The sequence below is a fragment of the Lepisma saccharinum genome, chromosome 26, assembly GCF_977018435.1.
Source record: "Lepisma saccharinum chromosome 26, izLepSacc3.1, whole genome shotgun sequence".
Classification (NCBI taxonomy): Eukaryota; Metazoa; Arthropoda; class Insecta; order Zygentoma; family Lepismatidae; genus Lepisma; species Lepisma saccharinum.
This window is the reverse complement of record NC_139254.1, coordinates 19,364,276-19,380,682: the sequence shown is the minus strand read 5'-3', so window position 1 is coordinate 19,380,682 and position 16,407 is coordinate 19,364,276. Positions and strand designations below refer to the sequence as shown.

The window sequence follows — 16,407 nt, the reverse complement described above, 5'->3', positions numbered from 1 at the left end:
GCGAATGCATTTTGTAAGGCATTGAAGTCCCTTAGAAGAAGGTTCCATGCTTTCTCCTTATCCTTTTGTGTTGTGCCGTCAGTTCTTTTTTAAGATTATTATTTCTTTACACCCTACTACATCCTTGTACTCGTCGACAAGGTTGATCAGTACATTTCTCAAATTCAGATAAATTTGCGGCCCGACTTACTTTCTTCTCCTACACGTTGATACTTTACCACATCACACTACTTTGTGGGGTTCTTGATTGTCATTTCTTTTAGCCAACCAATCAGGTATAGCCTTACAAATTAATCTCGGATCAGTTGAACGGAATCTTGTGAACGTCGTTTTTCGTTGGTGCAATGCAAATCTTTAAACCAAGTTCGTATAGAGTGGATTACAATTGATCTCGTTCATCTGAACTTCGAAATAATCGGGCTTGGTGCACGCGGCCAAAGGTCGGCAAAATTTGTAAAAAAAAACCACCATCCCTGGCAAGGAAATTAATATCAAATAGATAAAAAAATGAATATGTATTGAATATGAAAAAAGGATGTTAGATCCAGTTGACGAAAAGTAAAGTTTCTGGTAATACTTTATGCATATTATTATAAGTAGTAACTGGCTCTCAAAGTCGTATGATCCCAATATAATCCTTGCCTTCCAATCAGTTCGGCGGAAATAAATAATAAGTACATTTTCATTAATTAATTTTAGTTATTTTATTATTTCAACATTTAATTTTAGTACTTACAAAAAAGTACTATTTTTGTAGTAAGTCTTTCGAGGGGGCGAACCCCCTGAGCCCCCATAATAAATTGGGATATTAAAAGGCATTGATACTATCTCCCTGGTTAATTCTGTAATACAGCTTTATCAAGTTACAAAACACCAAAGCAGTAAGTTATGTTCCAATCTTAAGGGCATGCGGAACAGTCTTGCAAGCTCTCCCCCGGTGGCAGTGTTGCAAACTTAGCTCTCTTGGAGCCAGATCTGGCTCTTTCGTGCACTCGTTTTCCTGTGAACTGGGGCGCCTATCCCCACGCACCACCACTGGTTCCGGCCCACATAGACAAACTTTTGCCATGATTGCACATTTTGCACGTGATGTGATATTGTTATATTGGCTGTGTCGCCCCACCCCTTTAACAAGTAACATGACTCTAGGAAGCACTTCGTAAATCTAGCTCCTTGAAAGTTAGTTTTTAACTCAATTTAAGGTGAAATTTAGCTCTTTTATGCGCATCAGGTTTGGCAACACTGCCAGGATGGCCGTAGGAGGCAAGGAGAAATGCATTGGGCTTATGGGAGTATTATTTGATTTGTTCTCTTTGGAATATCAAACTTCCGATGGAATAGAAAATTATATCAACGGGATGAGGGCTGTTTGAAGATGAATTTCACCAGCGGAAAAGTCGAAACTTCCATTTGATTAGCCGTAACTTGATGTTGAAGTTGATTGCCCATAAGGAATACATGAGATTCCTTATTCATCATATTTTTAAAACATCGTGTCCAACTTAATAATCAACATAAAAAGACCCTTCCACTTGCAACATGGAGAGAAATTCATACTCTTGATACCCCTTGTTTTTTTGTTTTTTTAGTAGCAGTGCCCATTCGGACGATATTGAAATAAGGCACATTTGGTGCGTAACTGTACCTCCTCCCCTTAAGCAAAAATTTCGGGAATAGGACTTAAACTTTGGCGCAGCCAACTGGCCAAGCTCCTCCCGGAACTTATAGCTATACTAGCTGATTGCCCGGCCTTGCCCGGGTATTTATTTATCCCAATCTTGTATTAGACAGGAAAATAATGAATTCTAACTATAGTGTAAAATGTAACTAATTTTAAATGTGATCGTGAATGTCACCAATTAGCTACGCGACTACGAAAACTATGGATTCGACACTAATCTAGGTCATTTGTGGCATTTTATTTTTCACCCACCTCACCCTCCATGCCGATAGGTGATGAACTTGGAGTTGAACCGCATTGGGAGTGTCACGAAAACTATGGATTCCATTCGCAACACAGCCTGAATGTTAGACAACCCGAGAAACAGTATTGTTGTGCGGATTGCATAGTCACGGATGTCTGTTTTTGAGGAATTTAATATCGGTGGTTCTAAATTAATTTTACATGTCACCCCTTCCCACCCCACCCCTAGGGGTGCCAGGGGTGTCTTACCCACACAGTATTTATTTCCAGATTGCAAATGATACGTGTACCAAGTTTGGTTGAAATTGCTCCAGGCGTTCGAGAGTTATGCCGGAACAAACAAATATACACACCCACCCTCACACACACACACATACACATACATCCATTTTTATATATATAGATTGCATTAAAAGAAATGTAACCTTTCTTTATAGATTTTGGGGTCCTGACTAACAAAATGTTATCAACTTTTATTCATTGGCTAATGTTTTAATGTTATGGTGGGAAATTTAACTGAAAGTACACAAATCTAGGCTATGTCCTGTACAGTCATGAAAAAAATACTTCCCCGATTGAGCCTTAAAACCATTAGTGTTACGGAGGAAGTATTTTTTGGCACGACTGTACACTAGGGTTGGCATGATTGGAGTTGTAAAGGTGGACTGAGTTCTATGAGGGACGGGATATACAATAAAATATTTAGTAATTATCATTTTTATCCTTCGTTTCAAAAGTTGTTCTTACCTAGCCTCAAATCAATGGGTACCTGGGGCAACCCTGGAGGGTAAAGGCGTCCGGATCGTGGTGTTGATTACATCACCTCGAAAATGGCCAAGATGAATGTGTGGGGCACTACCCCCACATCCCCTAAATGTGCATTTATGACACGGTGCTATATGCGCTGGGAAATTTACCTTTACCTTTTACCTTCAAACACGAAAAAGATAATCGGAAGTTATTTTAAGGGGAAATTTGCATTTACTACTTTAGTTTTTCCAAAGTTCTTTCCTGCTGTCATTTGAAAATTTTGATTTGCTCAAAATTTAACCTCCATCAGCTCTGGCCTACGTAGGTCAGTGATCCTAATGCAATATAATATAGCATACAATCGTGTAAATCGAACACGAACTGTAGCACATGCAGTCTAATGCCTTTGAAGACAAATGCATGTCGTGGGTTACGTCCATATGTGTAATTAATTAATTTTGGGTTCGGGGAACTTCATGCATACTGCACCATTCTCATACCTAATAAATATATTGTTCTAATGACCCCCTCCTGCTTCCAACGCCCGTGGACACTTTGTACCCTCCACCGCCGTTGACGGTAAAGATTACCTTCGCCATTGCAAAAACAGAAAATAAATAATGTGAGAGGGGAATATATATAAAATTTTTCCTCGTTTCAGTTGAAGGAATTTTCGTGTTCTTATTTCATTGCAACTCGTTCTTATCGAGAACCATTATACACGAATCTATTACGTTTCAGATACGTGACATGACATAATGGGTCATTTGTAACAATGGACCTTCTAAATCCAATGTCATTTCTGGAAAATGGGAGTTCGATATGGTTGGCAATGCTTCCACAGCAGATGATAAGATCAGTAATTTTGTATGCTTTGAGCTGTTATCTTATGTTCGATACATTCACTCAAATGGCCAACAGTATTTTGGTTATTAAAGGTACACTGATATTGATTCGAGACTGTCAACGTTAAATCGAATGCCAGTTAGTAAGTATTGAAGATCAACATTTCTTGTATATGCAAGAAATTAACATGATATTTTTGTTAGCGAAATTTATATGCGAGTTAATTTAACGTACAAGGGAAATAATGCGACACGAAGTTAATCGATATCGTGATTTGAACAATGTTAAATAGTAACGATCAAGATTAATATAACTACATAGATTAATTGCGTACCCTAATTGCCTATTGTATCTGATGATGTAATCACGGCCAGAGCTGAACTTTTTCACGAATACAAACACGATATTCTGTGCAACAGTGTTGCAATATACAGTTACAAAAAAGTCACACAACTAAACACACGAAATTGAGTGTTGCCAAAACATTTTGCAGAAAATAATTGAAGGCTCTCGCATTTGGAAGGTCGTTCGAAATGCACAAAATTGCGTGAGTATGCGTTTAAGAAGAGATACTTGGTGGCGCAGAGTACATTGCAAGAAACATGACGCATTTGCCTTTCAGCAAGAAGAAACATCAAACATGTGGGCCTCCTCGACACCCTGGTGGTTAAGGTTTCCGCCTTGTACAGTCACGGACAATTCTGGGTTGTTACAATCCCATTGACTCTTAATGGGATCGGTCTCGGGTTCGATACCCGGTGGAGGCACATGGCACAGTGGTTCCGATCCCACTTTAAACTGTAGGTCCAGTCCCGATTAGCCTTACTGTGCATAAAGTGGACTTAAAACAACAATTCAATCAATCTTAATGGGATCGTTACAACCCAGAACTGTCCATGGCGTACTCGAGGATTTCCGTGTTGGTTTCCGGTGGATTCTCCACATATCAATTCGTGACGTATTTTGCATTGCTATAATAGTTATAGACATTCGATGCAGCCTCGATATGGTGACTATCAATAGATATATCTATATTTTTTTCGGATTTCATGCCACTTTTCTGCCTCTGAAGCAGTGGCGGTGCCAGGATTAATCATCTAGGGGTGCGGAATGAAATTTAGGGTGTGCGATGTTGAAAATAAAGAAAACATGAGACATGCATGCACGTTTTAGCCACCAAATGAAATACCAATCAGATTTTAGTAGGCATCTATGATAATATGATAATGAAACTGAAGAATACTATTATACCGTATATAGAGAGTTTGCTTCATTTTGGCTTGATTTTAGCACAACTAAGATTTTTTTTGGAAATTTGAAAGGAACAGCTTGTTCAAGGAGGGTCAATGTCACACATGGATAACCGGAAGATTTTTTTTCCAGAGAGAGGCAAGCAAGGTATTTTTCACAAAGGGAGAGTGCAATGTAGGCCTATTTTCCCTAATACTATTGCTGTGTGTATATAGGAAAGCAAGGAATTTGGCTCACACGGCTTTGAAGGACAGGTTCAAAGATTTATGCACTACTACTTACGATAATATGCATAAAATATTAATCAGCAATATTAATCCTTACCAATTTCCTTTAGGTCCATCTCAACATTATCCCTCCATCTTCGTCTTCCTACAGGTCTCTTACCATCAGGCTTCCCAACAAGAATCCTGTAAACTCTACTTTCCTCTCCCATTCGTGCCACATGGCCTGCCCACCTAAGTCTTCTTGATTTAATCATTCTAATAATATCTGGACATGAATACAAATTATGTACTTCTAATTTTTCCAACCTTCTCCACTCACCTCTCTCTTCATACCTTTTAGGTCCAAATATTTTCGTAAGGATCTTATTTTCCAATACTCTCAATTTATGTACCTCTTTCAATGTAAGGGACCAAGTTTCGCATCCATATAATATTACAGGCAAAATTACTGTTTTGTATATTTTAACTTTTAGTTTGTTGGATATTAAACCAGACGACAAAAGTTTATGAAGAGAAATGTAACATGCATTCCCTGAATTAAGTCGCTTTTTATTTTCTCTTTAATATCATTTTCATTTGTTAGTATTACTCCTAACTACTTGAATTTGGAAACTGGTTCAAACGAGTTATCAATAATTAGATTTTGATTATTACCTAACACTTGGTTTCGGCCTGTAGTTTACTGTACAACTACTGGTGCCCACAAATAAAATTGCCCTACCCAGAGCCCTCTTGGATTCCGTTTGAAGCATTGATTGCTCTGATCATGGGGGTGCGGAAGGATGGGGGGCAAGGGGAGACCTTGCCCCCCCCCCGCCCTCGAAAATGAAAGTCAACCAAAAAATATGTATTATTTCACACATATAATTTCATTTTAGCCACAATAATATGTGTTAATTATTGCTTGAACACCATAAATTCAAATTTAAGCAATGTTTGTTAGGGAACAACACTATTTATGGTGAAAATTTGCCTTTGTTTGCGCCCCTGGAAAAAAAAAATACCTTACTTGCGCCTCCCTGGAAAAAATCCTGTGGACGTCCATGGCCCTGATACTTGGTATAGGCTATGGAGACCATGGGGAAGAGAATGCAGACGAAAAAAAAATGTTCAAATTTTCACATGAAAATGTGGCGCTAGATAAATTTCCCTTAGAGCCATCTGGTATAATAGAAATATATTTATGGGACACTACCAACAGGGTTCAGATTATCCAATTATTTCTTTATTCTAATAGTGTATGAACAGCAGGCACTTCATGGACTGGAATGGCATTATGCAAGTTCAATTTATGGACACAGGATAATCGAAATTGAATCTAGTTTTAAGTGGAATCTGAACCACTGTGTAATGTGCCTCTACTGGAGATTGAACCCAGAACCCTTTCCCAAGATAATAAGCCCGAAGGAATTCCACTATAACATCAGAGGGGCACTTGAATGATTCACATACAACTTTAATCAATATATGATTTGTTAGGAAAAGAAGTTGTGTGCTTAGAATAGTTTTTCTGACTGGGATACATGGATTACTGTACTGCGTAATGAAACAGTATTTTGAGAGCCAGATTATTTTACATTGGATACAATATTGGCAATCAATTCCCATCACCATTGATATATGGCTTTTCTTGGTAAGGACATTACTTCTTTATAAGTAACTTCCTTATTGTCCTCTCAATGCTGTTTGAACAGCGAAATTTCGTAACACTCACCGGGACTAGTTTCTCCAAAGAAAAGGGTACTATACTCTATCCTGGGAATTTCTGGAGGAAGCGAGTCTCTGCACAAGTAGGGACTCTACAGGGTTCCACAAATAAACATGCGAGAGAGGATGCAAGTGCATGAAGTGGATAATGTGGCTGCATCTAGTTGTTGGCTTTGTAATTTATTAATTTGCTGTTAGTGAGATTTGTAGATAAAAATACAGGTTAATAATGATATACTAATTAATAGGGTAGTTATTATCAATTGTTTAAAGTTGGTTATTTGAATAATAACCAGTCACTTTGGTAGAAAACCTAATAATGGTGGAAGCCCCCCTAATGAAAATATTGAGATGAAAAGGGATGTATTTTTCATTGGGTTAAACTCTAGCATAAAGAGTTGGGAAACATAATATGATTTGTTTATTGAAAGTAATATAATGGCGGAGGAGGTTATTAGAATGTATATGGATAAATGTTAGTCACGTGTTGTCTTCTGATGTCATTCTTAGGATTATTCACGATTTGTGGTTAATTGAGGAGAAGGCCATAAATTTTCTGGTAGCTACAGCACATACTGCTTCACTCTGCCCACTATACTACCTACTGTATTTGTGTGGCCTTGCTCCACAGATTACAGACAAAAGAGCATAGCTATTCGGCTACACAAATATTTGTAAGAACTTAAGACAATGGCGGATTTATGCCTTCAAATATAGGTTATTTACAGGGCTAGAAAAAACTAAAAATAATTCAGGAGTCAGCACTTTCTTCTCAGAAGCCCGCATTTTAAAATGTATTAGGAACAACTTGAGATGACCGGACCCCTCTCCGATTTTCTTCATATTTGGCATACTCGCTAATTGAGGCCTCCTCATCACGAATCTGAAGTTAAAATTTGTCGGAAACGTCTAGAAATTGCAAAATAAGCGAAAATAAGGCGTTAGTTTTCGGAATGGAAAGAGTCTATTTTCACAAATTTTTTGTTTCACAAGCAAATATATATATTCCTGATACTACCATGACACCAAATTTTAACTACGTTTGCCTAACCTAACCATGCACCAATAGTTCGTGGGGCTAGCGCTAATGATTCACAATTATTTGCAACTTCTAGATCCTGATACTACCACGACACGAAATTTTAACTATGTTTGCCTAACTTAACCAAAACTAACCTAACCATGCACCAATGGTTCGTGGGGCTAGCGCTAATGGTTCGTGAGGCTAGCGACAATATGGTTTGCAATTTCTAGACGTTTCCGACAAATTTTAACTTCAGATTCGTGATTAGGAGGCCTCAATTAGTGAACTATGTCAAATATGAAGAAAATCGGAGTGGGGTCGGGCATCTCAAGTCATACCATGTATTATTATTATTATCATGGAAATACAGTTGAAGAAAGCCATGAATCCAACTAAGAAAAAGCCATACATTTTGAAATGTGACCTTAAAACATTTAATTTATTAATTAATACAAGACTGGATTAAAAGTAATTAATTCTTACACCAGAGTGGTCTTCCTAAAGAACTCTACAGGGGATGGACAAAAATACGGAAACACCTGCGAAGAAAAGCTGGAATGCCTTAGCTAATAAGGTGCTGGACCACCTTTAGCTTTCAAAACGGCCTGCAGTCTGCGAGGAATGGACAAATACAAGTCCTGGATGGTGGATAATGGGATCTTGCACCAATCTTCATGCAAAACATGGTCACAATCCTCCTCAGTGTCCTCCTGTCTCTTGTCACTCAGTGTATATTTTCGTTCACACAGGTGTTTGTCTCTCCGGACACACTATTATGTCATCATGATCTTGGATAGAGTCCCTCTCGATATGCCAAATAACATGGCTACTTTGGCAACAGAGGCGCCTGCAAGGCGTACACCAACAATTTTCCCTCTTTGAAACACTGTCAGTCAGCTCGGACAAGATTCAGTATCAACTGCACGCTATCTACAGTGCAACTGTCGGCTCCTACCTGTCCGACACGGTCCTATCTCATGTGCGCAAAACAAAAGAACGTCGCACCGCGTCCGATTTCAAGTGGAAAAATTGTGTTGATATCACTCGTTCCAATGTGATGGTGTTTCCATATTTGTCCATCCCCTGTATAAAAAATGAGGAATAAGACATTCTTGTCAGTGGAAATTTTCGAGGTCTCTCTCGCAAAGGTAAACGAAACATGAAAGGGCATTGCATGGGGAAGGATAATGAAAGTCTGGAGAGAAGAGGAGAAATAGGATTTTTGCTTGAACGGCGAGAGGAGGAACATCTTGGAGGCGAAGCTACTACCATTTGAGTACTGAGTTGAGACAGGGGTTAGACCATTTATCCAATTCACCCAGTGCAGACCTCAGTCTTGAAGGTGTTAAAATGAATATTGTGTTCAGTGACTTATGTAATGTTAGACACCTCTTGCATCCCCTAAAGAGGGGCAGTTGGCTAAGCAAGTATAAGCGTATCTGTGGATACGTGATAGTCTCATGGTTCGATCCCAGTTCATGTAGAACAATACGATACAGGGTTCTAATGGTAACAGCATGAAACATTTAAATATATTGCAGACTGTACCATATTGTTGCAGTTTTTAAAATTTGGCTAGCAACAGTGCAAAAAATTCACAATGGAATGTTTATTATTCTTATTTAATGAAACATGTAATAGAGAAAACACACATTTTAAAAAAAACACATACTGTTCTAGCAATTATTTAAAAAAGAGTTAATGAAAATTTCCATAAGCAAACTCAAAATGTTTTTTTTTTTTTAAAAATTAAAACAATTTGAAAATTAAGGTACCAGGTAAAAAATTTCAGACACCATGACAACTGGGCATCCTGGTTATTTATATAAATGTTGGATCATTAAAATTATTCACAAATGACTGAATGTTTACCACTGGACATAAATGTACTAATCCTATTAATAAAAATAAATAAAAACTTCAAATGAGTAGAAACTTATTTTCTCTGAATTTTGACACCTACAGTGATACCATAAAATAATGGTGGAGTTTGGGAATAAATTATGAGAGAAACATAAAATTAAATCTAAATGAATAGAAACCCATTTCTTACAGGAGTTAGATGTGAACATCATCGCTAAATAAAGATCATTTACAAATATTATGAATTCACATCACAGTGATGGTCCAACTCTTGCAACACAGGTCAAGAGAAACAATATTGCTGATCTTTTGTTTCAGGTGCTTCTGAACTTGACAGTTAACACTTGTTCCTTCACATAAACTCGCAGATAAAAATTATGTTGGTAAGATCTGTTCAGTATGCTGGCCAGGCTATCCAACCCTCTCCCTAGTCCCCAGACAACAGAAAAATTCTCTGGTGTAGCATAATGCGGAGGAGTGTCATGTAACTAGAAAATTACATTCTTGGGCATTTGTAACACAGCATTTCTAACATGCCCAGAAAGCTGTGTGATGTCACAGTTTGTTCAGCACAAAAAGGGTCAATATCTCATGCAAGTGCTCACCAGGGTTATTACATTCAGGTTGGATCATTTCATGGGGAGACTACTGCCCAATACTCTAACATTGTGCCCATGGCCTTTTTTATCTGATACTTGAAACTTGCATGTCTGCACACAAATCAACTTTCTCCCCACTCCACCAATATGCAAAAGAAACTAGAGAGTTTATTTTATTTTAGCTATTAATGTTACATTTCTACCATGATTTGTTCCAAAACTATGATTGTTTACAACATTTTATAATTTTGTAGGCACAAATTGAATTGTAGTTTCTAACCACACAAAATGAAACAAACATTAATATTTTTCTTATATCAAGTGTGAGAGGATACGTGAAATAAAAAAAATGATTACACACGATAAAAAAGCCATGTTTTATTTACAATTCGACAGAAAAAATGTAGAAACGTTGATGAGAAGTTGTCGCTGCACGATGTCACCACAGAACAAAAATTGCAAAATTATTCACTTTTCAACACACAAGTCTGTAGGAGATGTACCGACCGGCTGTTTCTGAAGCTCTGATGATTTTCACCACCTGTAACATTTTGAAAGATGTATTTAAGTACATGATTATTCTGTAAAAGCTTGTTTAGAGTAATCAATGCGACATGAGAATATAAGAAATTAAAGAGCTCAAAACATTATCTATTACATAATCAGTGGCGTGCCCAAGGGGTGGTCAAGTATTCCTAAAAAAAAAAAAGAACGCTAAAGGTAGGAAAATATGACAAAATGAGGGCTGACTACCAAGAAAAAGTATATGTAACGCCTTTTGAAAATCCTGGGCACGCCACTGTACATACTGTACCATGATAATGTGAGACATAACATCATGGGCACATTAAGCACGAAGACAAAAAAGCAGTTGGCTGCCAACAATAATCATTGATTAAGATAAGTGTTCATAGTTGGGTGATGTCATTTCTAGATGTTAGGGAGCATCATTTACTCTTATTCTCTCATCCACTAATTGATACACTACATTTATACTTATAATCAATAATTCTTTGCTCAGAGTTTAAAGATCCAAGAACATGCATATCTTGACATTAGTACAGTCACTCTACTTACAGGGTAATTCAAAATGAATGGTGCAACTTTACAGTTATTATGAAGTTACTATTTATGATAAAAAATCAGACAAGCCATCAATATAAAGAAGAACTGTGGAAGTTTTACTCACATGACTCACATTATAAAGATTCAACACGGGAACCACGTGTAATGTGGAAAAAGGTCCAAACGATAATCAAGTACTTGCTATGCTCGAGACATCAAGTTGTTGTCAACGGTTTCGAAGGCAGTAACTATTCGCAGTTGTAACTTTGGCAAATTTTTCGGAAGGGTGAAACATATGCATTACTACCGAAAAGCATGTGGAAATGTCTTTGCACCATTGTGATTGAATCAGTTCTCCATAGCTCCAACACACAATACGCCTTCTACTGGTCATTAGCCATTTAGCGAAACTGGCGATTCTGGTGGAGGATCAGCTAAGCAGAATAAGGCCGCTAAGTGGGAATAAAACTTCCACAGTTCTTCTTTATATTGATGCCTTGTCTGATTTTCTATCATAAATAGTAATGTCATAATAAGTGTGTAAATGATTGATTGATTTAGTTTATTTTACTTCGCGTTTTGTGCCTCTTGGCTAATTTGCGAAGATGGGGATGAGCGATGAAATTGATGAATGGACATTCACAAACAACCATACCCGACCGGGATTCGAACCCGGGACCCTTGGCGTTGCAGCACGATGTGCTAACCACTCGGCCACAGGGTCGGGCAATAAGTGTGTAAAGTTGCACCATTCATTTTGAATTACCCTGTATATTAAAAAAAACTAAAGCTAAATATTTCATAATATTAGCACTTTCGGAGGGACTCCCATGGAACCAAATGGTTGGTGCTCTCACCTTTGGTGCGAGGTAGGTCTTAGCCCTTAAAAATCTGGCTCTTGGTGTCAATGATTGCCACTGGTATGACAAGGTCAACAATACATACATAAAACATAAAATGTAAAAATCAAAGTAATAATTAAATTTCAGGAACACGAAAAATATAAAAAAGAACAGGCACAGTACACTCGGGTCAATAACATTAGTATGTAAGCAAAATCTGAGTGTGAGCAGTTAAGGCCGGTTGAAGCTTTCTCTGCGAATGTTTTTTGGGGCAAGTGAAAAGACTTTTGTCAAAAATTTCAGAAGGGCAAGTCAAAAATTTGCGCGTGTATACAAATAAAAACTTCAGTAATTTTTCAGAATGCAAGTGATTTTTAAAATGTTGGAGAAAACTGGTCTAGAAAAGCAAACAAAATAAGTAATGAATATAGGAAAGGACAGCATAAATATATGAATTTTATTAAAAGAAAAATTAAATTTATGAAGATGATTTTTTAAATTTGCACAAAAATTTGTTGATATTGTAACTATGCAACATTCTACAGAAATTCCTGTTCATAAAATGTCAATAAAAATTGAAAAATATTTTGTCTTATTTATAGGATGCTGGTTAATGACTGGTTAATCAGAATGTACTTTAATATATGCTTTCTCACAATACAACTTTCAATGCAAGACACGAAATGCATAATGGACTTGTTATTAAGAACATAAGTTGCTAACACACAGTAAATAAATGTTAATAAATATGCAAAAAACTGTACAAGAGGGATATGAACACAGTCATGCCAAAACTTATACAGCAAATTTGTTCAAACACAGCCAAAGAAAAAACTTTTTTTTGTTAACTTATGATATTTGATCTGGGCATGGAAAAATGTTAAATTCAAGCCAAAACATTACAGTATATTGAAAAACACTCCAGTTTGATAGGGGTATGAATCAAAGCAGACGTATCCACAATGCAGTTTCGGTAAACCCACACAACATGCCCCTTACCTGGCCTCTTCTGAGACCAAAATATCGGCAAATTGGATCGCCGGCTTGTATTCTCGGAAGCTGATTTTCTTTCAGTTTGCTGCACAGTTAAGGTAATCTCACTATATCCTTTTCACATTGTACAAAGAAACAAAATAAAAATGAAATATTCGCACAACATAACAGTAATGGAGCATTCAACTCAAAAGAAAATTAAAAGTTCATAATTAAAAATGAAAATAAATATAAATTAACTAGTCCAAATGCTTTGTCTTATAAGTTTTAAAAGTTCAATTGAAACCAAAGAATATACTGCATGAAAATTGTAATCTTGACAATCAGTTCCCTGATAGTAAATGCAGCATAATTTACAGTTCTGGTTGAAAAATAGTATTGTTTGCAATGTTTTGTTCTTGTCTCTAACAAATAACAATCTACCCCAGCCCTTATTTACACAAGTAACATTGATGACTTTGCATGTTGTGTGCTGGACATCTAGACCGATTGTTTTCGCATTTCTGGAACGAAAACTGCCATTTCCAAGAAACTTACAACATTCATTGAGCAGAAAACTTCGAAAATTAACCACTTCTAACACACAATCATTCTAAATTTTCAAATTGTTCACGATCTCAGGACTCTTGCGTAGCGAAATGATTAGCGCTCTTAACATTGATGCAAGCTGTGCTAGGTTCGATTCAAGGGGGGTGCTCAAATAAATTTTGGTTGACCCAGCATTGTGAGGACAATTAGGGAGTTACTTGAAAAGACAAGCTCAGCTCTCAAAATAATAAAAAAAAAAAAGTAGCGATGGGACCTAAATACGCTGACCACGCATGACCCAACAAAAAGCAACTTGGCAGACCTTGGTTCTCAAAGGTATGTTGCACAGAGTTTCAGGATCCCAAAGTCAGGGAATCATTTCATGAAGTTGGGATCGGGACAGGAAATATTTCATCCTAAACCAGTACTGGTTACCTGCAATCTGACACCTTGTGTGCTTTTCTTGCTTGTTTTTTAACTCTTTCGCTGTGGAATTCTCTGGCACACAATATCCCTTGGCTGCGTAATTAATTTGAAAAAAATATTGTTTTTATAAACAAATAATTTTCACAATTACATTGCGTTATATATGAGAGAGAACTTACAAAATTCATTCCTTGCACTGGAAAACCATTCTGTAGTCCATGGTGGTATGTTATTTTGAAAAATTTTGAAATTTTGAAAAAATTTTTTTAGAAATCATTTTAAAAAATTACATTGCAAAATATGTTATAGAGAAATTACAAAAGTCATTCCTTGCACTGGCAAACCATTCTGTAGTCCCTGATGGTATGGTATTTCTCAAAACACGGGATGATGCAGAGTGGTGGAGCGGCGTGGAAATTCGTAAGTAGTATCAAGATACTGGGTGGCGAAAACTTCAGTTTGTTCTGCTGTGTGTTCAAATACTGAGCGGGGGAAATATTTGATAAAACAAGAAAATGGTGTGCTAAATACTGTACTGTCACCAAGTAACTTAGCACTTGCCTGTGTCGAACTTCCCGCACCTAGATCAATGCTGCTTTGCACTCTGCTCCATGATGTTACAGAGGGCGGTACAAATTCTTCATCAGACACTACACAATCACTGTCACCACTTCAAGTCTTATAAAAACTGTCGCTATTATCGTCACAACTTAATTCACCTTCTGATTCAACAGTTGAGTAACATCATTATCAGACAAGTGTTGACGACTTCACGAAGCCATGTTGTTTACATTCGAACATGCATTTGAAACTGACATGTCAGAGCACTCAACGCTCGTATTCTAAACGGAGGCGTAATTAGTGACATCATACAGATATAAACAAAACTACAAGTTCAAATAGTTCCAAATAGTATCAACAGATGTCTGAAGGCTACTAAAAGTGACGTACTGCGGAAATGCGACACCCGCAGCGAAAGAGTTAAGTGAGCAAGATTGATTTTGTTTATTTTACATCGCATTTCTGCCACTTTTGGCTAATCACGAAGATGAGGATGAGTGATGATATGATGAAGGGGGACATAAATACACCCATGTCCAGGCTGGGATTCAAACGTGGGACCTCTGGCATCATTGTTGCATGGTGTGCTAACCACTTGCCACAGAGGCTGGCTTAAGTGAGCAAGACATGGCACTAATAGTACATTGTGTGAAAAGGTGCGTGGGCATAACGTTTTTTTAGGGGTTAATGTTATGAGCTTGTAAAAACATGTATTAACAACTGAAAGTTACCTGTCTACTTTATAAAGCATAGTTTGTTCTTAATCAGGGCTTCATCACATTATTATTATGGTAGCTGTAAGGAAAGCTGTATTAATACAAGTGAGCAAGTACTCTACTGGTGATTGAGTACCCTTCCATCTGAAACAGGTCTTTGGATATGCTGGAAACAATTGACGTTATTATTAAAAACAATCACTGGAGATGATATATACACAATTTTTCTGCACATAACACTTTCCACTGTTGATTATAAATACACTACACAATTAATATTAATAACTTAACTGGAATATTTGTACTACTCACCTGTCCACGTTTCAAGCCAAAGTATCGGGCCACGGGATCTCCAGCTTGAATTCTCATCAACTGATTCTCCTTCAGTTTGCTTGGTTTAGTTAAGGTTAGTTCACACACAAGCCAAAGCCATTAAAACAAACTTATGGAATCTGTTATTATTTAATGTTAATAGGTAAAATTTTCACGAGACAAAAAGCAACTCAATTTTGACTTTGTTCTGACTGTAAAATGAAACCCATCTCACTTACCTTTGAAATTATCATAATAAATTTTTAACTTTAACTTAAAACCTATTGTGCTGTATAGAAACATTATTTTTTCTTTGTCTAATTTACACTCATGTTTCAGAAGATTAATTAAAAAAAAAAAATTAATATTAGAAATATGAGAACCAGTGTAATATGAAATCAAGCAACTTTAGTTATTATCAATACTGCATGAATTTCACTTCTAATATTCAATTTTAATGGGTGAGACAGTTCTTAATCTATTTGAACCCATTAAATCATATTAGGGGTAAAGCAAACTCCCTATCAAAAACAATACAAGCTGGACTTGCATTTAGTACGTAACTGCAAATTTATCCAACCAATTAACATATTGTTTGTTGAAATGAAAGGACCTGAATAGGAAAATTTTCTAGAATTAAGTTGATAATTTATATACCCTCAGATGCACCAAGTTAAATTTTTGAAGCTTTATTTAGTTTTACATATTGAAGGTGAAACACATGTTGATTGCTGGCTATCCACTATTTTGACTTGCACACACACACACAAACA

At 36.8% G+C, this 16,407-nt stretch overlaps 1 protein-coding gene across 3 annotated transcripts in view; it reads right to left on the bottom strand.

Annotated features, from left to right (window-relative positions):
- Positions 1–10,453: 10,453 nt before the first annotated feature.
- Positions 10,454–16,407, bottom strand: part of Polr2E (DNA-directed RNA polymerases I, II, and III subunit Rpb5) — a 33,374-nt gene continuing 27,420 nt past the window's right edge. The window contains exons 6-8 of one of the 3 annotated variants that reach the window (XR_014440775.1): positions 15,635–15,713; positions 10,595–10,732; positions 10,454–10,538 (exon numbers count right to left, since the gene is read on the bottom strand). Coding sequence is in view for 2 of the 3 variants with exons in the window: in XM_083112183.1 (XP_082968309.1) it covers positions 10,667–10,732; positions 15,635–15,713 (145 nt within the window). In the remaining variant the exon portion in view is untranslated. The other 2 variants (XM_083112183.1, XM_083112184.1) reach the window with 2 other exon arrangements.